A 23268-nucleotide genomic window follows, 5' to 3' on the forward strand; every position below is an offset into this window, starting at 1 on the left:
ATAGGAGATTATTTAATTTAGCTATGTGCATTTGGACATCTGTAAGAAATCCAGGCCCTCAACCTGGCTTCTGGTCCACTGCTGCAACTCCATTTGGACAAGCAAAGAACTGTGAATGCTACATGTTGTTCATTGTGTGAATCAACAATTCATGTTGATAAAAAAATCTAAGGGCAACCTTCCGCCTTACTTAATTTTTAGTGTGGTTGTGTATTTACATGCTGCCTATCTATATCATGATGATAAATATTTTATCTTTCAGTCATGTCTTTTAATGCAGCTATTTGTACTATGTGAAGCCAGATGAATGTTCAGCACCTGCTTTTAGGAGTAATTACCACCTGACAGAATTTTGTGTGCTGCTTTGAGGAAAATGTCATTTACACTGGAAATTATTAGTAGCCATGAATCTCAACCAAAGCAGAGAAAGAAACTGTCAACATCCCTAACCCTTAGCACATCTCTAATGAGAAGTTTAAGTTCCAGATTTTAGCCGTGTATAATACTGCTGCATTCACATCCAGTGGGGGTGACTTTCCCATCTATTGGAAATACTTCAACATGCCTTCATTTTCTTGCATTGGATATTTTTCTTTTCCTACAGTGATAGTTATTCTGCTCAGTAATATTGGAGGAAAATGCAGCTGCTTGAATGGAGACTTGCAGAAGATGTATCTAAGTATGCGTACACGTTTTTGTATATTTTCATCAGTGAAGACTGCAATAATATTGCCATTTTCCCAGGAAATTGTTCAGTTGTATACTGTGTGTAGAAAACAAACTAAAGGCCAGTTAGTACAGCTGACATAACTTACGAAATGTGCAAGTAACCTTTGTGGGAAGAAGGCAGCATTTGCTCTGCTTTAGTATGCTGGTTGTCTCTCATTATGCCTAGTAAAATATTTGCTCAGGGTCATGTAAAACTAAATGGGCAAAAACTACTAACAGATCTGTCAACATAAGGAATGTTTACTTGGACTCCTGATTCCCACCCTGTGGTCCAGACTTATTCCTTGTGCTAGGAGTGTTGCCTTCTGTAACGCAACAGTAAGCCAACTCAGTTTATAAGACTGGAAGAAGCGTATTCACTTTTTGCTGGATTAGTTTACTCTGATTTATCACAATGAGATAAACTACAATGAATGCAAGAGGAGGCAGACCCCCATAGAGAAAAGGATCTTCTTTCTCAGCAGTAGCTCTTGAATTCACATTTCATGTAACTAGATGAAAGCACAGGAAGAAGTGAAAAATTATGGCCAGTCTATTATCAGTCTGATTGATACACTTCAGACACATGCATCTTAAGTGGAACTTTATTTTTTCCTGCTGGATAACTACTGTTATGTGGTAACATGTAACGTTGCCTTTGCAACTAATAAGTAACACAAGCCTATGGTTGTGTTTAGTTACTGTAACTAGTTTACAAATTCTGAAAACTGACAATTACAAGAAACCGGATGTATCCATAGGGCCAAAAACCTGCAAAGAAATCCTTCTCTTGAAAATATATGTTAACTATAAATTTGCATGGTTGCTACCCAGGCTCCTCAGCACTGTGACTTTATTTTGGAATTACCAACCATTTTATATTCCTCTCCCTTTATATTGAGGTCTGAGTGATGCCACTTACAGCATCCCACTTTCCTTAGAGAGTCACAGGTTGCATCTATCCAGCCTTCTACATCTTGGCCATAGTTTGCAAATGCAGGCACTGGCAGGAGTGTGCTGAACACGAGAAACCTTAGCATGATTCAGTCTTCAACTTGGATGATTGCTAAGGATTTCTTACGTGTGCTGCCTTCATGTAATGGGATTTAAGGAAATGGGACTCAAAATCATTGGTCAGTGCTGATAGCCTTTGACTGACATCATGGGTCCACTATTGTAATTAGGTAGCTGGAACATTTTTGGTGAATTGTCCTACTGAATTTATGTTGCTTGGTTTCATTACAGTGCAGGGCTACCTTGTTATGCCCCTGAAAGATTAGAATGTTATCTTTTGAGTAGGAAAATCATCCTACATTGTAAGAATTTTTGAAACATCAGAGATCCCTTCCCAAAAGAGTGGTTTCTCTAGCATACTGAAGAGAGGTTCAGCATTATGAATTAAATTGCTGTTAATCTAAATGGACAGTATAGTGTTTTAAATCTGTGCAACATTTAGGTTGCTCTGTCTGCATCTTTATGTTTCTGGCTAAATGTCTTGTACCTGTAGGCAAATGTCTTTGCCTTTCTAATGCTACCTCACTCTATGTTTTAATAACATCTTCTGGATAAGCAAAACCATCTACATTTCATCCTCTTGTAGATGTGAATAAGTATGTACAACTAGAATACTGTTATTTTCCTTTCCCTTTATTTATTGGTAGGACAGTGATGATTATCTTCTGTATCCTGACTCCAAATTGTGATTCCCACAATTTTTTTGTGCCCTGAACATGTTTATGATGCAATAAGCTTAGTGTGTCTATAAAATTTGCTTATGGTTCAGTAAGCTAGTTCGCACAACAGTTGAAGTATATCTCCATTGGGCCCTAGAAATTAATGTTCTATTTTCAGAATGAAACTAAATATTCAGACAGACTGTATTTAGATTGCAGAGTACCATCTGACATCATAATTAGGACTGTGATTTACAGCTTGGAGTAAGCCATCTCATCTGAAAAAGTATCTCACTTAGGCCCTTGTCTAAATATTCTCTTAATATCTCTTAATTATTTTTTTTAATTTATAAATTAATATTCCAGATGGAATGTGCTGTGCATGGATGTGCAGATTGATGTACCTCAGTTGTGTGTGTATTTCTTAGCCACTTTAGTGATTTTTTTGCCATTTGTGTTAAATTGGTTTGCTTCCATTTTGCTTTATAGTCTTCATGTTTCTGTGAAGTAGCTATTAAAACAGAAGACAGAAAAAGGAATTATTTCTATGCAAATGCATTATGCTATCTGACTGGTAGACATATGTGTCCTGTTTTTGGCTGGGATAATGTTAATTTTCCTCCTAGTAGCAGGTGTAGTGCTGTGTTTAGGATTGAGGATGAGAATAATGTTGGTAACACCCTGTTGTTGTAGTTGTTGCTGAGTAGTGCTTACACTAAGTCAAGGCCATTTCTGCTTCTCACACTACCCCACCTACAAGTGGGCTGGGGGATGCACAAGAAGTTGGAAGGGACAGTAAGGACAGCTGACCCAGCCTGGCCAAAGGGGTATTTTCTACCATATGACATGATGCTCAGCAATGAAGCAGGGGGAAGAAGGGGAGAGCAATGCTTAATGTTGTATGGCAATTCCTTACCGCCCACAATACTAGTTGTGTTAATTGTTTTCATGCTTTGTTCTTTCTGATGGTGCAATAAAGCCATCTTTGTTTCAGAATTGGAGGTGGGAAGCATACTAATTTGCAGCTGATTGTTTAATTTTATTCCTGGGTAGTAGGAAGGAAAACTGTGGCTCATTTCAGTGCAAAAAATATTAGCTTACCAAGACTACATAGGTATTCTTCACTAATTGGATATGTGATTAAAGCACTGCAGTAAATGCTGCAGCAACATGTTCAAGGATTTTGACACATCCCAAGGTGCTTTTGGGGTGGTAACAGGTGCAAATTATACATTTTTAGAAACCTCTTCCCAGTAAACTGCACCAGGCTTCAAGTGGAGTACCATACTACACAGGTGCTGGGTTCAGCAGCAACAGCTGGTGCATCCCTGTGGTACATCATGCATAAACAAGGTCTTTCAAGTGATGGAAGGCTGAAGTAATTGACAGAAATGTAAAATCTCTTACAGGAAAATTGGAGGGGATGATGAAAGAGAAAATTGCAGCACAAAATCAAGCCATGCTTTTACACCTTTTTCTGAAAGTCTCTTCAGAAAGTGTGTATCCTCTCAGCTTGGCTGCCAGTTAAATACTAAGTGTGAGCTGCTAAAATGAGTTCAGACTGCTATATGTAAAAGCAAAATCTGGAAATATTACTGTTGTGTAAGACATGTCACCTTTATGCTGCAGTCAAGGTGGAAGTCTCATCATGCTTTTTACCATATTAACATGAGAAATTTAGAAGGTTGCTATCATGGACAAGCTACTGGCTAAATCTAATTGATAATGTTGTTTTCCTGGCCTTCTTGCTAAAACATTGTGTTAGGATTATTATTATTTTTCCTAATTTCAATATATGTCAAGGTGTGAATCTCAAGAACTGCAGAAGGGTTTGTACCCCTTTCAATACATGGAAATTGGTATTGAAGTTCTTAAGGAGGTTTTTAATGAACCTGTTTCTGTGATTGCATTTTAATCTTAGTGATCAGGGACTTTAAAAATCAGTAGTTGTATGAATGCTGCTGCACAGGTGTTGCTGAACGTAACAGTGCAAAAACCCCTAATGAAAGACCAACATAAAACCTTGTCTTGTTTTTCTAACATTTTTGAGCACTGCAAGTAAAGCTTTCCTAGTAAAACTGATTTATATTTCTTCTTTTTCAAATTTAAATTTATGGGATTACAGAGTTTGTTCTGTCAGAAAACATTCATGGTCAAATGGTCTGTTGGTGTGGCCTTTACTTTGATACATATTTTTTGACCATCTGTTGCCTAGCAGGCAAGTAAACCAATAAAAGAATAATTGGAATTTTCCTGACAGAATTCTCAGGGGAGCCCCCAGGAAGTCTCACCTTTCTTTTGGCCTGTTGGTTAGGTTTTATTCAGCAGATTCTTGTCAGTTTAATTCCCCCCCACCCCCACCTTGACAATGGAATCTGAGATAACACAAAAAATAACTGTTTAAACAAAGTGCAGGTTTCTTTGCTTAGGCTAAGTCTTTGCTGGAGACCAGTGTAAAGATGTGAGTTTCACATGTTTTGGATATGTATTTCTAGAAATGTGCTTTTATTGAGAAAAGGGGGGTGGGGGTGAGAGGGAGGGAGGATGGGACTCACAGAACAGAAATACCTTGGTTTAATTGCTGTTTAACCTTTATAGAGTCTTAAATCCAGGATAAAACTAAGAGCAATCAGTTTCTAGTATATAGCCTTCAGGCTTAAAGAAAATATTGTTATTAATTAAAAAACAACCAACCAAACAAAACCAACAAACCAAGCAAACAAAAAACCCAACAAAACAAAAAAACCCCACCAAAATCCACACCCAAAACCCCCAACAACAAACAAAATGGCAGAAATTCTCGAACACACCCCCCACACCCCCCAACCAAACTAAACTAAATCAAACAATCCCAGAAATGCTTGTGATCTCCTAATTAATTTATATTAGAAGCAAAGCAGAATGGTTTGCCATACAGGTTTAGCAGACCTGCTCAATATACACCTATTTAATCTTTGCTCCTGTGTTGAGCACTTTGTGAAGCACATGACGGGAATAAAGTCTTTTATGAAGTATCATGTTATGAAACATGTCTGTTGTTGTGGGAGCACAAGTCTAGCCCACATGAACCACACATCTGGCTGAAGGTTTAGCATATCACAAGGGATTTTCTTAATGGATAATTTGAGAGGATCTGTGTAGCTTGCAGTGAAGGTTTGGAAAGCACTCTTGCAGGGTACGTGGTTAAGCTTTGCCAGCTGAGTGTCTGGAGGACCATCTCCTCCTGCAGAGTGTGTCCATTCGAAAGGCATGTTTACTAGCTGTGGAATGGAGTATGTGCCTCACCTGGGTGTCCTGCTTCCTTTGTTTCCTATGTGATAGATGCCCTTTTGACAATGTGCTTCCATGCAGACTGTGCTGGAAAGGTCTAAGAGTTCCCTTGGGGTGATCATGTCTGCTTTACTCATACATAATGTATCCAGGCAGGATTAGCAAGATCTGATGTCTGGCGGTGACATGAAAGCATGCTATCATTTTCCACTTAAAGTTGCTGTCTTGAGTTGTATTTCTCTCTGATATTTTTGTTGAGAAGAGATAGTAATCCACCATATATTTGTTTGAAATTGTCTCAGATGTAGGAGGGACTAATGTCTGTATTTACTCTTTTGCCTGTGTTTGGTTCCTGTGCAGTGGATTCTGTCTATAGTTGTACTGCTTCAGTGCAACACATCCTTATACTCTGCAATATCTGTACTGAGCACTTCCTTATAGCCACCCCCTCCCTCCCTCCCTCCCCCGACTGTAACTGCTGGTATTGGAATGACTTCATCATTAGCATCACTGATAAGTGGTTGAAGTGGTTTTCACTTCATTAAATAGTAACTATTAGTAAATAATATCTAAACCAATAACCGTTGTAAATGGTCAAAATGCTGCTGCTTGCTAGCTGTTCTCTATGCCCACCAGACTGTAGTCATTGCATCTGGTGTGCCTTGCCTTGTGTGGTGATGTGAGCAAGACACAGGTGAACTTTCTTATGAAAGGAAGCATAGAATATCTGTGTCAGAATTAGAAAAGATTAGTGGGGGGTTTTTTGTTTGGCCCAGAGTTATATTTAGTTTCCTTTTACTTCATGGACCATCCTTGTATATACTTGAGTAACCTGTGGTTCAGGTAGCTGCACAGACTGTTAATACTATTGTTCTTCATCCTCTTGAGTCATGATGGCAATTCAGAAACTATAAGTGAAAGTCTTTCCTACAAAAACTCTGGAGATAAGTGCAAACTTCTCATATGGGGAACTATGTGTTTAAGGTACTCTGGCATGACTTTGCTGATGGATGCAGGAGCTGGTGCTAGAGAAGTGTTGGTAACTTCAGTTTCAAACTCTGAAGGCAGCTGAGGTCAGACCAAGAGTGCACTGCTGATAGAAATCTCTAGGTATTTCCCACTTTTGTTTCACTCTTGTGGAGTGCTTTTGGAGTGTGCAGACCAGACATCTTTTCCAATCAGGTATTCTTGGAGAGCAGTGAAGCACACCTCAGCTATTACTGGACATCCTTTGTGAACTGAGTACAGCAAATCAAAAGTAAAACTTTGGCTTCCTAAATTTAATGGTGAATTTAGGTCCATGCTACCAAGTGTTCCACTCAACAGATTCACATTTGTTGTGCTGTAATACTAATGTATACAAGGTGACAAGGTGACTATGAATTCTTTGGTTTCCTTTTCTTTTTAATGTTGCTATGCTTTACATTCCAATAGTCAAAACAATTGATTCTGTGCAGGAATTGGCAGATATTTGATCCTTTGAGTAAATATGATCAAATGCAGGGCTTTTTCATTCAGGTGAGATGTTTAGAATAAGATCTCCACTCCTGTTGCAACCAAACTACTTTCATGTTTTCAAGAACTAGTTTTGCTGATAGGCACAACAACACAGAAATATTTTCTTCATCATTTCTCTTACTGCCTCTGTGGGACATGAAGAGTATAAAAAATTATAACTTTTTAAAATGAAAAATTACCTTCTATAAATACGTCACTTCCAGAAGTCCTCCTACACTGACTGCAGCTCTTCTCTTGCTGTTTGAAATGACAACAGGATACTCATACTGTTTTGTGTTTTGTCACTCAAATTTGATTTAAAAATGTTTCTGACTTGCATTTTTATATTAATGTTTGTGCATCACTGGAGCAGCTAACTCACAGGTGGAGCAAAGCAAGGCTATTTTTTATCAGTCTGCAAGAACATGGTTTTTAATTCCTATTTTGAAAAAGACATCTGTATTTTGATCTTTACCTGAGGGAAAATATTTGTAATAGTTGATACAAAAATGTCAGAGTTTGAAGAAAGAAAAAAAGGTTATTTGTGCTTTACTGTTTCAACCTGAATATTTAAGGAAGACAACAGTTCCTCTAGCTGCATAATTTGTACAGAAAAAAAGAGAAGTGAATTGGAAAGACATGCCCAGGCCACATCAATATTCATATCTCCTATATTTCACATTTTATATATAAAGGTGCACAGCAACCTTAATATAGTGCAGAGTACAAACATTTTTCCTTGAGCAGACAGTTATCCAGCACAGGCAGCTAAGCTGGAATAAAAGCAGCAACCATCTTAACACATTTCCTGGCTGCAAAGGACAAGAATATTCCTTGGAGATCACAGAAATGGGTTAATGGTAAACATGAATAATGTAAGGATTTCAATGCCTTAAGTTTAGAACTTTAAAATGTTTTTTGGAGCTTGGGAATTCTCAGGACTGTTAAGCTGCAGAAGGGGACAATATGTATCACTCCAGAAAATTGTAACTGGACCAAAAAAGATACAGTAGTTATCATTATCAACCAATGGTACTCTATTTTTTTTCTATAAATAGGTACACAGTGTATAGTGTTATTACAGTCCTGCCCATCTGTTAAGTTGTCTAAAAAAAACCCTACAGCACATTCAATTTTCTTTACATAATTAATGTCTAAAGAAGAGCCAGCAACATGCCCCAGCAGCAAAGAGAGCTAATGGTATCCTGGGCTGCATTAGGAGTATTGTCAGGAGGTTGAGGGAGGCAATCCTTCTGCTCTACTCAGTGCTAGTGAGGCCACACTTGGAGTGCTGGGGCCTTTTCTGAGCTCCCTTGTACAAAAAAGATACAGAGCTACTGGAGAGAATCCATTGTGGGTCTCCTAAGATACGGACCAGAGTATCTCTCCTACGAGAAGTGGGGGAGGCTGAGGCTGCGCAGCTTAGAGAAGCTCATCAATGTAAACCTGAAAAGGTAGGTTAGGTGAGCTACAAGGATGATTAAGGGATTTAAATATCTCTCCTATGAAGAAAGACTGAGAGAACTGGGACTATTTAGTCTGAAGAAAAGAAGGCTGAGAGGGCATCTTATAAATATCTTAGGTGTAGGTGTCAAGAGGAAGGGGACAGTCTCTCTTCAGTGGCACCCAGTAACAGGACAAGGAATAATGGATATAATCTATAACACAGGAAGTTCCACTTCAACATGAAGAGAAACTTCTTTACTGTGAGGGTGATGGAGCACTGGAACAGGCTGCCCAGAGAGGTTGTGGAGTCTCCTTCTCTTCATACTTTCAAAGCCAACCTGGACATGTTCCTGTGTGGCCTGCCCTAGGTGATCCTGCTTTTTGGACCAAATGATCTCTGGAGGTCCCTTCCAACCCCTAACATTCTGTGTTTCTGTGGCATGGTGATGATGCAGGTGGCATATGGATGCTCTTGCATCTTACACTGCTCGGTGTCATTCTTTTCTACCTTTCCATTTGTGTTAACTGGTTGCCTTATATTTTACACTAAAGTGGTATGTTTTGAGGGCAGAGAAATACTATTATTTTGTTTTGGTAGCACAGTAAGTATAAAATAACTGAAAAGAATATGAGCATGAGTGATATTTATTGTGGGATATAGGAAATACTTTTGTATACATTCTAGTTCGGTTTTAAGTATGTGTGGTAACTTCTGAATGCTTATTACATATTTTCTCCCTTTAGTGAAGTTTGAAGGGGAGCTGGAGTTATTGAGGGGAGCTGGAATAGCATCACACACAGCTGGAAATTTCATCTCCCTTACTCGTGCTGTGTGAGGATGAACAAAATTAATGTTTTCTTTAGTGGCAAAACTGATGTTTCATCACCTCCCTAATTACACCAATGTGACTCTCTTAGAACTGCACTGTAAGGTTCTATTAGTGGAACAAACTAGGTTTCAAGCAAATATCCTCCTCACTTTTCCTCTTTTTATTAAAACAAACAAACCACCCAGATAATTTCATCGATTCACTTTACAGTACCTCTTCCTCCTCCCTCCTCCAGTGCCCACAAAACCTGTTCCACTAGCTCAGCTGACAACACAGCAAAATTTAACATGCAAATGGATTCTCTTGGCTTAAAAAAAATGCATATTATAGTGGATTTTTTAACTCCCCCTATCTGTAATAGAGAGTATCTTATCTCAGCCTTTCTGGAAATCCTAAGTTCTCAGCTTTTTTAAACAAAACTGTGTTGGTGAACTTTTAAGTTTTACCCTTTTTAAACATACAACTCTGTGTTAATGTCTCATTGTAATACTATTACTGTCTCAAATTCCTGAGTTCTGCAAAGTCTTTTCTAGCAGCATGATACTACTGTTTTGCACATTTTTAGCTGTGGACCAGTTTTCATGTCTGTTTACAGTTCTTTACATACTTTTTTCTAATTGTATTGCAAGGAAGAAAGATTTATGTGCAATAGGATGCTAAAAGGCTTGCTAACTACCTGCCTATCAGCCATTTTTATAGCTTGTCCTTCCCAGTGCACATGCTGTAGTAGTAGTAAAACCAAAATGCCATTTCTGAATGAATTTGATTTTGAGTAGGTGCTTTGGCATGTGTAGATACACTGCATAATGCGGCACGGGTTTTTTTCTAGTTTCTTCCATTCTATGTGGTAGAAGACTTTTGCCTACAAATTGACATCCCAGTCAGCTGTTGTACTTCATGTAAACTTCCTAATCAGCTACTTCAATCATAGTGTTGTTGGTTTGATCTGTAGAGGAAGTTTCTGGTCGCATTGGTTGCAGCTATGCTCTTTCTTACAATGGACAAAAATACTTGAAACTTAGTCGTGATCTCTCTTGCCACATAGATCTACTGTCATCTGACATTTCCTTTTATCTTGATAGATAATAGACCAGTTCTGAATAAGGATATGTTTCACTGTTAAGCACAATGGAAAATGTCAGAGGTTTTTAAAAATAAAAGTGAAGAAACTGTGTAAATATTATCACTGACCTTCATCATCATGTTCTAGTGAGTCATGTTGTGCTTGTGATGAATGAAAGCTTTTTGCATAACTGTAATGCATAGCACATGATTCATTTCATCCACTGGGACATTTTGAAATCATGAGCAGACTTAAAGGGCTGACTCCTCTTCAGGGAGACTGACTCAAATTGACACAGGGAGGAGCATTTTTTTCATGTTGTGCCAACACATTGGGGTTGGGTGTTACAACTCTGCAGTTCGAGTGGGTGTGTCAGGGAGGACATTTGATGTGCTGAGGACAACCCTCTCCTTGCACTGAGAAGATCTGTGGCACCACATAGGGCTGGTGGTGTTGCAACAGGTCACCTGAGTGTTGGGAATATGAATTATGATCTATTAATAAGGCATGATCATTTTTGTGACCCTTCTCTGGACCTGCTGCATCAGGTCCATATCCTTCCTATACTGAGGGCTCCAGACCTGGATGCAGTACTCCAGGTGAGGTCTTATCAGCACAGAGCAAAGTGGCAGAATCACCTCTCTGGATCTGCTGGCAATGCAGCTTTTGATGCAGCCCAGGATGTGATTTGCCTTCTGGACTCCAGGCACACACTGTCTGCTCATGTCCAGCTTCATTCATGGGACCAGCCATTGAATACATAATGGTACTTTATGGCTCACAGCACCAAGGTCAATGTAAAAAGATGTAAGCAGTTTAAATATTTTTATAATTTTAATAAGCACTTTTGTAGACTGTGACATTCAAAATTGCATCCAAAATATATTTTGGATATTTATGTAAATGTGTGAGTTTTCTGAGTCATAAGACAGTAAGTTACTTTTAAGGAAAAAAATCCCCATATGTGAACAAAATTGTCTATAACTTTAACTAATATAACTATAATTTTGCTCTTTGTATGATCAGACAAAGATATTTTTCTCAAGGCACTGAGTGAGATGGAGCATTGATCTTAATTAATTTGGCAAAGCCTGCTGATCTTGCACACGTTGGATTTTTTTCTTCTGAGCTGTACAAATAGGAGCTAAGGTACAAATAGACAATAGAAGAGATCGTATGCGAATAATACCCTTTTCTCTGGTGTCACTTTGCTTCTCAGTTTGGACAGGTTATCTGAGGGTTTGCTTTTTCAAAGGTCAGTGCTTCTCAATGGCTGATTGTTATCTGGTATTTGCATTATACCTGTGAAAATACAGCATTCAATAACTCTTGTCTGTCATAATGATCAGTAATACAGTTATCAGATACACTACAAGAGCAATTTAATTCTAGTTAAGCCAGAGCAAATCTCCTTGATAGAAGGGGGAAAAAAAAAGTCTTCATGAGTAGTCCCCTTTCTGTGAGCATCTTTTCTCATACAAAAAGTATCTTAGGATTGCAATTGCAGTGCTTTTAAACATGGTAGTTTTCACTGAAAATGTCAAACTAGCATACATTAACAAAATCTATTATTTATATAGAACTATCATATGCTAGGCACTTTATGGATGGATTATGGAAGAGAGTTTCCCTGAAGAGGTTCTAGCACAAAAAAGCTACAAACAGGTGCAGAGATTTGCAGCAATAGGCACAAGTGTCTGGAAACAGACATCGAGTATTTCCTGCCTGTGATCTGCAGTTTCATCTCTCTTAATGTATGACTGTGTGGGTTTTTTTTAAATGACCTTTGTACAATGATGACTAAGGTTATAGGCATTGTTAGGAAAAGTCACATAAAAGCAGTTTAATGTTGGGAAAAGAACATGGGTCTTTTTCCTCCCCACTTGCCATAGCCTTATGTTTTATCTTGAACTATTTTCAATGTGATCATTCCCAAGCAGCAACTGTATCCTGAGTAGCAAGCAAACATTGGTCACTCATCTGTTGCTTTTAATAGATGTCATCCTCTTACTGTTGCATGTTGAGTGGAGCATATATTCTGTCTTCAGCCTGAAACTGTCAACACTCTTTAGTGTTATTTTTCCTGTTGTTAGCAGAGTTAGCAGCTGTGAAGCAGATACACAATCCCCTCAGCTATCCCTTAAGTGATGTGACAACCTCACCGGAATGACAGAGCAGACCTCCAAAGGTAGCATCTGCTTCAGACACCTCAACCAATTCTGTGAATTGGGAAAATCTCTGTAAGGGTTAACTAGGAAGGCTAATCATAGAATCACACAATTTTTTTCAGTTGGAAAAGACCCTTCTCTGAAGCTTACAAACTTTTTTTCTGATTTGTAGACTGAATTTATTCATGCTGCATCAAAGCTGGGTTTTGTGTGGTAATATTATTCTTCATTTAAAGCATTTCTTTTCCCTTGTTAATAATACTTGTCTACTGAGACATTAACAGGTAGATACTATATTGCTTTTCAGCCTGCATTCAGCTGTGCTGAGGGAACCAACTACTTTTATCTTCCTCTCATGAAACAGTCTCTATTCCAGTATGAATAAAGAGTGAGGTAGATAGTCCAGATGAGGTCTGATTTGTGTCTTACTCAAGTAACATGTTTCTAGTTCTGCTTTACTGAAGACACCTTTATGTGATGGAGCATTGCCATTGCCTTTTTTATCTTTGTGTCACATTTATTATTCTTTCATACCCTATGATTTACTCAAAACACGTATCTTTCTTCCAAGCTTGGAATTCAATATCACTAAATGCTTTCAGGAAAACTAAATAACTGGGGCTGGTCCTCATGTAGATGTGAGACAGGGGAAGATAGAATAGGAGAAAAGTTAGTTCTTGAAGTAGGAGTATGTCATAAGGATTGCTCTTTTGCAGGCTTGTGCTGTTCAATATATTCCTAAATGACCTAGAAGAGGGAGGTAACAAATTTTGGTAAAGATGCAAAATTATTCAAGTCAGTAAGGATGATGGGAGAGCTGCAGGGCAACTGGGCAGGAAAACGGCACTTGAAAATGAAGCAGGATAAAATGTTAAGTCATACATACAGCAAAACCAGTCATAGTTTCACATAGGAAGTGATGGGTTCTGCAGTGGTGAACCCCTGGATATGTCTGAGGGGGGCAAGATCCTGAGGTTCTGATAATGCCAAGAAAGGTCAGTTCAGCAGTAGTCAGAAATGCCATTCAGATGTCCAGCACTATTAGGGATGGAGTACAACACAAGGTAAGAAACCTGAATAAGTTTCATAAATCTGATTCAGCTGTGTCTGGCACGCTCTCCGCACATCTGTTTCTCCTACCTCAAAGCAGATAAAGAAAACAGAAGGTGAGCAAGAAAAAAAATCCACCCAGCATTAATTATTTTCTGAAGTTCAAAAGGCTGAGCTTGGCTAAATTATGAATAATGCAATTAAAATTTAAATATGACTGTGGGGTTACCTGACACACAGAAATTACACCTCATGTGTTGCTTCTCTAAGACTTTGTATGTTGTAATGATAAGACATTTTGCCTGCCTTCCATTGCCTGTAACTCTATACCTCTTAAATAAAAAGAACATTTTCTTACTCTGCTGAAAAACTTAGAAGAAAATGCTTCTATTAAATTTATTAATGTAAAGGGTAAATCTCCTATGTCCATATAAAACCTAAAGGGGCTTGCAGAGCAACTAGTTTCACAGGGGGTCAGGCAGGGGTCTCCAGGGAGCCCTTGACGAATGTCTGCCTGGTCCAGTGCTACACTGTGCCGATTAGGTGAGTGTAGAGTGAGCTCAGTTCAGAGATCAGAAGCAGCATAACCCTGTATGCACTGAGTTCTGCCTGGGTTCCTCAAGATACTTGCAGTATCTACTTTCTTGTATGTTGTTAACATAACCTGAATGAACTGGCGCATTTAGGCTACAGAATGACTAGGGCCTCTCTGCACTTTCTTGGTTTGATATCAATGTAAAGAGTACCCAAACTAGATTTCAGGAGACTTCCTCTTGCTGCAATGAAAAGAAAATACTCAGGTTTTGGTTGGCAAACAGCAGAAGTGAACATTCCTGGTTTATGCTGGGTTTACTGTTCTTCTCCCTGTCTATGTTTTACATTTTGAACCAGGCTGTCAGGCAGTGTTGCTGCTTGTGCTGGGTACAAGTGTTGTAATTGCACACGTTTGTGGAAGGGAGATTGCTGGCCATGATCAGCTTTGTACACCAATGGATATATTTCTGTGCTCTGAATGTAATCCCTATTGATTTCACACCTTCTAGTGTGAAAATGATGGGGCAAAAATCCATCCACAGTTAGACCCCAGGAGCTTTGCTGTTTGCTCTGCTTTTAGATATCTTTGAATTTTCATCTAAACATCTTGCAGAAGCATGGAATTACATTGCATAAAATGCTGCTTTTAATACCTGTGTGTAATTTAAATGATTTTCACAAAAGGTCTTAAGAGTGTTTTACTACAAAGTAGATCTAGGAACATTTTTCTGAAGTATGGATTATTCCAGTCCACACAAGGTGGGAAGAAGAAGTTACATCACTTAGTAAAACTAAACCAAAAGAAAGAAAGAAAACCCAGAATAAAACATGGTTCTTCTGGCATAGATTCCCACTCCTCTTTATTGGACATCAATTACTTCGTTCTCCAGAATAAATGTTACAGAATTATGTTCATGATTTTGAAGCATGTAAGTATTTTTGATTTTTACTTGCTTATTGCTAGTACTTAGGCTTTTTTACCTGCTTAAAATAGGCCTTTGAATAACATTTGTTCAAGAATAGTGGAAGTCAGAATTGGCAACAGTGAGGGGTTCTTTATCTCCTGCAATATAGCCAATATCAAACTGGTACATGAGCTCCCATCTTTGGCTCAACCTATGCCTCATCTGCTTTCTTACAGGTTATGGACACACAGTGCCTTTATCTGATGGAGGAAAGGCCTTCTGCATCATCTACTCAGTCATTGGGATTCCATTTACACTGCTTTTCCTGACAGCAGTGGTCCAGCGCATCATTGTGTATGTCACCAGGCGGCCTGTATTGTATTTCCACATTCGCTGGGGCTTCTCCAAGCAAGTTGTTGCAATCATCCACGCTGTAGTCCTTGGGTTCATCACTGTCTCGTGCTTCTTCTTAATCCCAGCAGCAATATTTTCTGTTCTTGAAGATAACTGGAATTTTTTGGAATCCTTTTACTTTTGTTTCATTTCCCTGAGCACCATTGGCCTCGGAGACTATGTGCCAGGAGAAGGCTACAATCAAAAATTCCGAGAGCTGTATAAAATTGGAATTACATGTAAGTGGCAAACTAATTGGCTAAATAAAAGGCATTAAAAGGCATTTAATATTAGAAAAATTAATAATTTATACTTTATCCATTCTGTGAATGGTAATTGTTTTGTGAGCTGTCAGCTAGCAAACTGGGCATTGTAGGTAGCTGTGCAAAGAGGAAAGCTTCAAAAAGGTCAGTTTTCTTAACTAAGAATGAAGCAGCGACTATTGTGCTAAATCACATCTACATATTTCTTATTAATAGTAGGAAAAGAATGCTCATGTTACTGTTATGAAACAACAAAACTGGTGAACAATCTAGAGAACAAATCTTATGAGCACCAGTAGAGGTAACTGGGATTGTTTAGTCTGGAGAAGAGGAGGCTGAGGCAAGACCTCATTTCTTTCTACAACTACCTAAAAGGAGGTTGCAGTGAGGTGGAGGTCAGTCTCTTCTCCCTAGTATCACGTGATAGAACAATAGCCTGAAATTGTGCCATGGAGGCTTAGATTGGATATTAGGAAAAATTTCTTTACGGAAAGAGTGGTCAGGCATTGGAATAGGTTGCCCAGGGAGGCTGTGGAGTTACCATCCCTGAGGGTGTTTAAGAAACACATGGATGTGGCACTTCAAGACATGGCTGGACTTGATGACCTTAAAGGTCTTTTCCAACTGAAACAATTCTATGATCTTGAGCTAAGATTTCAGTGCGTGCCAGAGCCAGAAAGGTGGTCCTTGTAATCTAAGGTCATTTCTTAAGGTGAACCAACAAATGGACAGAAACAAATCAAGAAGCAATTAGAAATGAGGCAGAATAGCAAAGTTTCTGACTCCAATTATAACAGAAGATAGCTGGCACTGAGACATACCAGCTGTCAAAGAGAGACAAGTAGACTGAGGTGATAAAAAAGCAGGAGTATGAATATTAGATTGTTTGATTATGTTTGACATGGAAGAGAGACACAATGATCAGTGATTTGATCTATGTAGAGCTAAGAATACTACCTTGGTGTTGGCATTCTGAATGAATGTGTACTGAAGGAAATATTCTCCAGTGACAGTATTCTGAAGTATCCCAGTTTCCAATATGGCCTCAGTCTGTGCAGTCCTGGCTCATCAGATGCACCTGTTAAAAAGTCCAAATGGCCAAAACAAACCTTTACTGTCAGGCCTGTTTCTTAGGCTGGTGTGCATTTGTCTGTGCTCCTGTGTATGATCCAGCAATCTTAATGGAGGCAAAATGCCCAAGAACTTGGTTGTGTGTTTTGACTGGGCCTTGAAATGTCATTTTTTGAAGCAGTGCATTGAACTAGCCAATAGAAAACAGTATTTTATTCTTCTGCCACATTGTCATTACAGGAGATTTCCCCCACTACCCCTGGGGTTATGTTACCAGCTTTTCATTATTACAATGTTGATCTGCAGAGTTCATTCAAGGATGCCGTATGATGAAATGCATGGAGAAAGTAATGCATAGTAAAGGCCTTGTAAAAATTCTAGCCATTCTAAACAAAATCAGAAGAAACATTGTGGCTCAGATTATGCTTCTTCAAACTCTAGAGCACTTAAGAAACAAATTGCAGAAAATAATAAAACAAAAAGGTAGCTTTTAAACAAAGCTATGACCTTAGAATATTTAATTTCAGCTTTTTTTTTTTAAGGTAATAACTTCTAAATTAATCTTTTCTTTGATGTGAAAAAGTCAAGAAACCAAACAGGATGTATAAAATGCTTTCTCCCACTGAACCTAAATTTTCTTCATCAGAAAATGCTTACTGAGTGCTAAAGGCTTTCTTTTTTTTTTTGGATAACACAAGGCCTGTTCTTAATCGAGTGGTGATCAGCTGGACTGAGTTTAGGAGATAATTACAACACTTTCAGCATGTGTCTTTTAAATGGCATAGTTTTGTCTTTTCTTCCTTGTGCTAATACATAACTCCTATTTCTTCATGAGATAAAGCTTAAAAACCATTCATAGATTTTAGATGTAGCACTGATTTAGATCAGGACCTGGCACTGCAATATTGATTTAATGGTGCTCCTGGAAGGAAAAGGGGAATGTTATTGCCAGTGAATAATCTGTAACTACAGGTGACATATTTATGTCTTTAGGTAACAGAATTGTGACCACATGTAGATTATAATAATTAATTTGGCTTGATATTTTGGTACATTTATTATTCAGCCTTTAGATGAGCATGTTGTACTAATAATTATACACTTAGCTTCTGCTTGATTTATTTATTGAAATACTTAAGTAGTCATGGTCCTCAAATCATAATAATCAGTAGCAGACATCTAATGAGACAAAGAGACGGAAAAACACTCATTTTAACACTTTCCCTCAAATTCTAGATTCATGTGTTTGAAGAATGAAAGGGAAATAAAACCAAGCCAATAAAAAAGCAATGCAGAGGAAGTTAACCATACTGAGCTCCATTTCTGAGAGACTGAGTCTGTGAGAGCTATTGCCTTTAAAAATCAGGGTCTGTACACCACCAAAGTCATCAGTAATATCGTTTCAGTAGCACTTCCAAGTTTGAACAGTTTATCTGTGTTAGTAGTACAGTGCAAATGATCCTCAAGCTGTCATCTGTCAGATTTCTAAAACAGCAGCAGTAACTTTACAGTATTTTTTTCATTTTGATTTTATTTGGTTTATACACATTTCTCACTGCTTTGTTGTTCCACTCATTCCAGGGGGTTGGATATCTTCATATAAATTTAAAGGCAAATAACTCAGAACTTTTCTTGAAATAGAAGTAATTTGTCCTGCTAAACTGGTACCAAAAAAAACCCCTACCCCACCCAAATAACCATTGTTAGCTGCCATATTTTTATTTCTGTTTGTAACATGTAGGAATTTTAAGGGAAAATAAGTATTTTGAGGGACACTTAATTGCATGAAGGTTGTAAGTGGGAGTGCATGCATATGGTAAATCATAGTATATGGTTTCATTTAATGCCTTTTTGTTATTATGAAGGGTCTTGTTAATTGTAGAATGAAAAGGGAAAAAAGGGTTTGATAGTCCCAGAGTAAGTTACAGAGCTTTCAAACTGGGTTGTAAAGAAAATCAACACAGTACTCAGAAATGACAAGAGTGGGAAAAGTTGCAGGGTTAAAGCTCTCCTGCTTGATTTGCTAATATTTTAAACACCTTTTTTTTCTTTTTTTGGTCCCCAGGTTATCTGTTGCTGGGCCTCATTGCAATGCTGGTGGTTCTTGAGACTTTCTGTGAACTCCATGAGCTCAAAAAGTTTAGGAAGTTGTTTTATGTGAAGAAGGACAAGGAAGAGGACCAAGAGCAAATAATGGAACACGACCAGCTCTCCTTCTCTTCCATCTCAGACCAAGCATCCTCAATGAAGGACGATCAGAAGGCAAATGAGCCTTTTGTGACTTCTCAGTCCCCAACTTCCAATGACAGCTCTCTAAACAATTAATAGAGGGGTATCCATACTGTTGTTTTGGTGCATTTATGCTACTTACCATAAGAAATAGGACTCCTAATAATTTTTTTCTGAAAATCTACAAGCTGGAAGACTGTGCTACTTTAACAAGGATTCATCACTTCTGACATAGAGAAGACTTCTGGGGAAAAATGTGGGAGCCACCCTGGGAATAGGGAGAAAATGTAGGATGTGGCTGGGAACATTAGTCCGTTTTGCTAGAGGATTGAGGAGTTGAGATATACGACTTTCAGAGGTGCCAGAGAGAAAGGCTTGCATGAGCACATACATCAAACTCATCTTTAGGAGGATGGAGGCCTTTGCTGACATGCAACTCATTTAATTGCATGCCCCACCTTGCAAGTGGGTGACATTAGCAGGTTTTGGGATGTGCTTTTGATTGGCAAAGCGTAGTCACAGATTTAGTCTTAAAACACCAAAACTCTGAATCTGGAAAATGTTTCCAGAGCAGTAACTATAGATCTGTTTGAAAGAGAAGTATGTAGATCATCCCTCTATTACCCAGTAACTTCAGGGTGCAAATAACAACTCTAGGAAATAAAAAACCAAGGCTCTGGTCCCTTCTTTGCCTCTTTACATTCAAATTTATTCTTTCCTTAAAAGGTCCTCTAGTAGTGAGAAAAAATGTTGTCCCAAAGAAAGTGTGCCTTGAGTCTTCTGTGCCATTTGCCTTTGTATGAAATACTTTTATAAACTCTGAGAGATGGGAAGATCAATTCAAATTGCTGGGTCAGGTGAATTGTAGAGAAGAAGACAGCTGCATTTCAATCCTCTGTCCTCTGAAATGGGCAGTAGTGGGTTATTAGCTGTGTGGAATGGAATGAAAAAGGGGCAGCCTGTGCTGTGATTGTCGCAGTCATGTGTTTATGTCATTCTCCTAGTAGATGGGTGAAACCTGTTCAGTGGAAGAAAGACTCAGGGCTGTTTCTTCCACAGTCCAGCTCAGTGCATGCTTTCTGCTGAGCTGATAGGTAAGAAGAGGAACAAAATTAGTGTCACCTTGGAATGCAGCTCCTTTTTTTCCTTTTGCTTTTCTTACTAAGAGCACTTGGAGGGAGAACGGAATGTTTCAGGGCAAAACAATTTTTCAGTATTTCATATGCAAGAAAAAAGGGAAGATGTCATATGTGGTTCAGATGGAACTGAATTTTATTTCCCCTGTGAAAAGTCACTAAAAAGTCAAAATCCCACTCAGTTTCTGAAGCTGGAACTTCTTTGGCTGTAACAGGAGAGAGACTGTAGTCCAGCTACCAGTCACTGTGCTGAATGCAGGGACCTTGAACTCAGTGAGCAGGAGATGACACTAAAGCGGTTGTAATGCTTTCTCTTCTGGCCTTAAGAATCAATGATACGGGAGTCTTGATAGTGCTTTGCAATGAACAAAAAGATCTGGAGCACAAATAGCCATATTAGGACAGCCTCCCACACAGAAATAGTGTGAAGGAGAGCCTTTTCCCTGCAGTGCAAGCATGCCAGATTGCCTGTGATTTGGCTTTTAGTGTTTAGAGCTGAATAATGTTTTGCTATAAAAGACAAAAATGCAGTGTGTCTAGATTTAGCGCACGTGGGAAAATACTTGAAAGTAAATAACCCAAAATATACTGTGTTTGAGCTTAATTATAGTTAGCATCAAACAGATTTTCTATCTTTACTGGAAACACTTACTTTATGGTTAAATCAGCTAAAGTCTTCAATTAAAAATTATATTTATAGAAAACCAGAGCTCAAGGTTTGGTTGGTTCAGGTTTTATTAGGTGAGAGCATACCATGCATGTTCCCAGGAAAGTGGCTATTTTTATACTGCTTAAATTAACACAGTTCTATTTATAATGAATGTTAACCAATATGTATATACCTATATACATAAATATATTTATATACTGTACATATGTCATAAATCTCTGGAATTTAACAGACTTAGGAATGGCATTTTAGATCGTTTTCTTTTCCCTAGACTTTCCTTTATGCAGTCAATACTTGAAAACTATAGCATTAAAATGACACTGACATAAAATTAAGAGTACTGTACTACAAGAAACATTTATAATAGGTTTTATTCAGTGGAATTTTATTGAATGTTTTCAGTACCTAAAAATGCAAGGTTTCTTTTCATTTCAGTGTAATGTTAAACTCTAAAGGATATGCACAGAGGCTCAATGATGTACAAAGTTAATTTTGCAGCAGCTACACAACTGCAAAACGTAGACACATGAAACGAAAGCACAGAACTCTGAGCAGAAGCGATAAACCAAACGGTATACTGTGATATAGTATTTGCTATTTTAAACTGAAATAAAAAAAATCTGCCTTTTGCTTGCCTGCACTACAAAGTGGGGAACATTTTCTCTAGTGATGTGTGTGCGTGCACATACTATGCAAAAACTCTGTCTGCGTTTGTCAAGGTTCTGCATCCTTTAGTTTGCTTTTCTCAACTCAAGGCGAGACCATTAATGCCAGAGCGTGTTACCTAATCTTGGTGTTAATTGTAGCTTAGCACTGTGTTGATTATTCCTACAGGAAAAAAAAAGGCATTCCAAAATGTGTTTGGGTTGGTTTCTTTGTTTGTTTCCGATGCTGATTGATTATAGCAAATAAAAAATGGTGGTCTAGCATTCATCTTGCTTTTCTAACCTAACTACTCCAATATTTGAGGAAGTCTGAAAAACTGTCATTGGACAGGTTATCATCGGTGCCGCTGATGAAAATGGTGGCCATCATTTCCTACAGCTCTGACATTTTCATGTGAAGCCAACACACAAGATCTGAATAAATAAAAACGGAATCCAGATTAGAAGGAGAAAGATTATCGTGAGGGTGGTGGAACACCTGGAACAGGTAGTCCAGGGAGGAGGTTGAGGCCCCTTCTCTGGACATATTCAAGGTGAGACTCAATGAGGCCCTGGGCAACCTGGTCTAGTTGGGGATGTTCCTGCTGACTGCAAGGACATCAGACTAGATGACCTTTGGAGGTCCCTTCTGGCCTGGACAATTCTATGATTCTATGATCATGCAAGAACTTTAGTGTGTATTTTTCCTGGAAGCAAACTGTGAAGCAGATGCATTTAAACCCAAATGGAGAGCATGGGTCATAAAGAAACAGTTCTGAAACAAGTTGCAAGAGAAAGTTAGAAATGTGAGCAAATTATTTGTACACAGAAGAGAATTGCCTGTGTCCTGTTCTTACTCTTCCGTCTTCCATTGATCCAGATACATCTCCATTAAACAGAAACACCAATTTTTGAAATCACAGTGATTGGCTTTGCAAATTCACATGCTTGCAGATGCATACTAGGTACTTCATGTGTGTAATTTTTAATGCCTACAGTGTTGGTATCACCACTTCTTAAGTTACCTCTCCACTTGCTTTTCTATCATGGATTTCCTGTCCCAGTTATCGTCAAAAGTCATCATGTTGCCAAGGACTATGAGTGCTGTAGTGCAGTTATTGTGCCAGTGATGATGTGAGTTTGTCAGAGCTGTTGTCTTAACTGCTACCTGGTGTCGCAGTTGGGACCAAATCATAGTTTTAGGCAATGAGAAGGGGCAATGTGGCTAGGAGCAGGTGTACAGGCTGACAGCCATTGTCAGCACAAAATCATTCTGGCAGACTGCTAAGTGGCTACATAGTTTTCACAAGGCTTTGTTGCCTGTCACTAGGAATAAGAGGAAAGTGCAGTAAGGATGCTGCTGAAAGTCATGTGAAATGAAGGTCGATGGATCTGAAATGAAGTTCAGTGGAATTAGCTCTTTCACAGTTTGTCTATAGTTTGCAGCTCTCTGCTATTTCTGTTGCATTGTACACCATGAACTGGGAAAACACTGCTTCCCTGGTGTAGATGACCCCTGTGCTCCCTGAAGCAAATTATGCTTGTCATAACAAGCTTTCTTCTATTAAGGTCAATGAGTGTAGAGACCCAAGAGCAGGAGTGTAAGTCAGTGTCAGTGCTGAAACTTTCTGGGGGCAAATATGGCTTGGGGAACTACATGGCCCTGGGGCTGTCCCTCTTTTTAAAGTCCAGACTCTATGGAACGAGAAAAGTGAACC

General features: G+C 38.6%; 1 protein-coding gene across 1 annotated transcript in view; it reads left to right on the forward strand.

Annotated features, from left to right (window-relative positions):
* Positions 1 to 20259, forward strand: part of KCNK1 (potassium two pore domain channel subfamily K member 1) — a 32746-nt gene extending 12487 nt beyond the window's left edge. Inside the window, exons 2-3 of the mRNA XM_009906881.2 lie at positions 15381 to 15776; positions 18937 to 20259. Of these exons, the coding sequence (XP_009905183.2) occupies positions 15381 to 15776; positions 18937 to 19196 (656 nt within the window). The 3' untranslated portion in view covers positions 19197 to 20259. The remainder of the gene's footprint in view (positions 1 to 15380; positions 15777 to 18936) is intronic.
* Positions 20260 to 23268: the final 3009 nt, after the last annotated feature.

This window comes from Dryobates pubescens, chromosome 6 (genome assembly GCF_014839835.1).
Source record: "Dryobates pubescens isolate bDryPub1 chromosome 6, bDryPub1.pri, whole genome shotgun sequence".
NCBI classification, from domain to species: Eukaryota; Metazoa; Chordata; class Aves; order Piciformes; family Picidae; genus Dryobates; species Dryobates pubescens.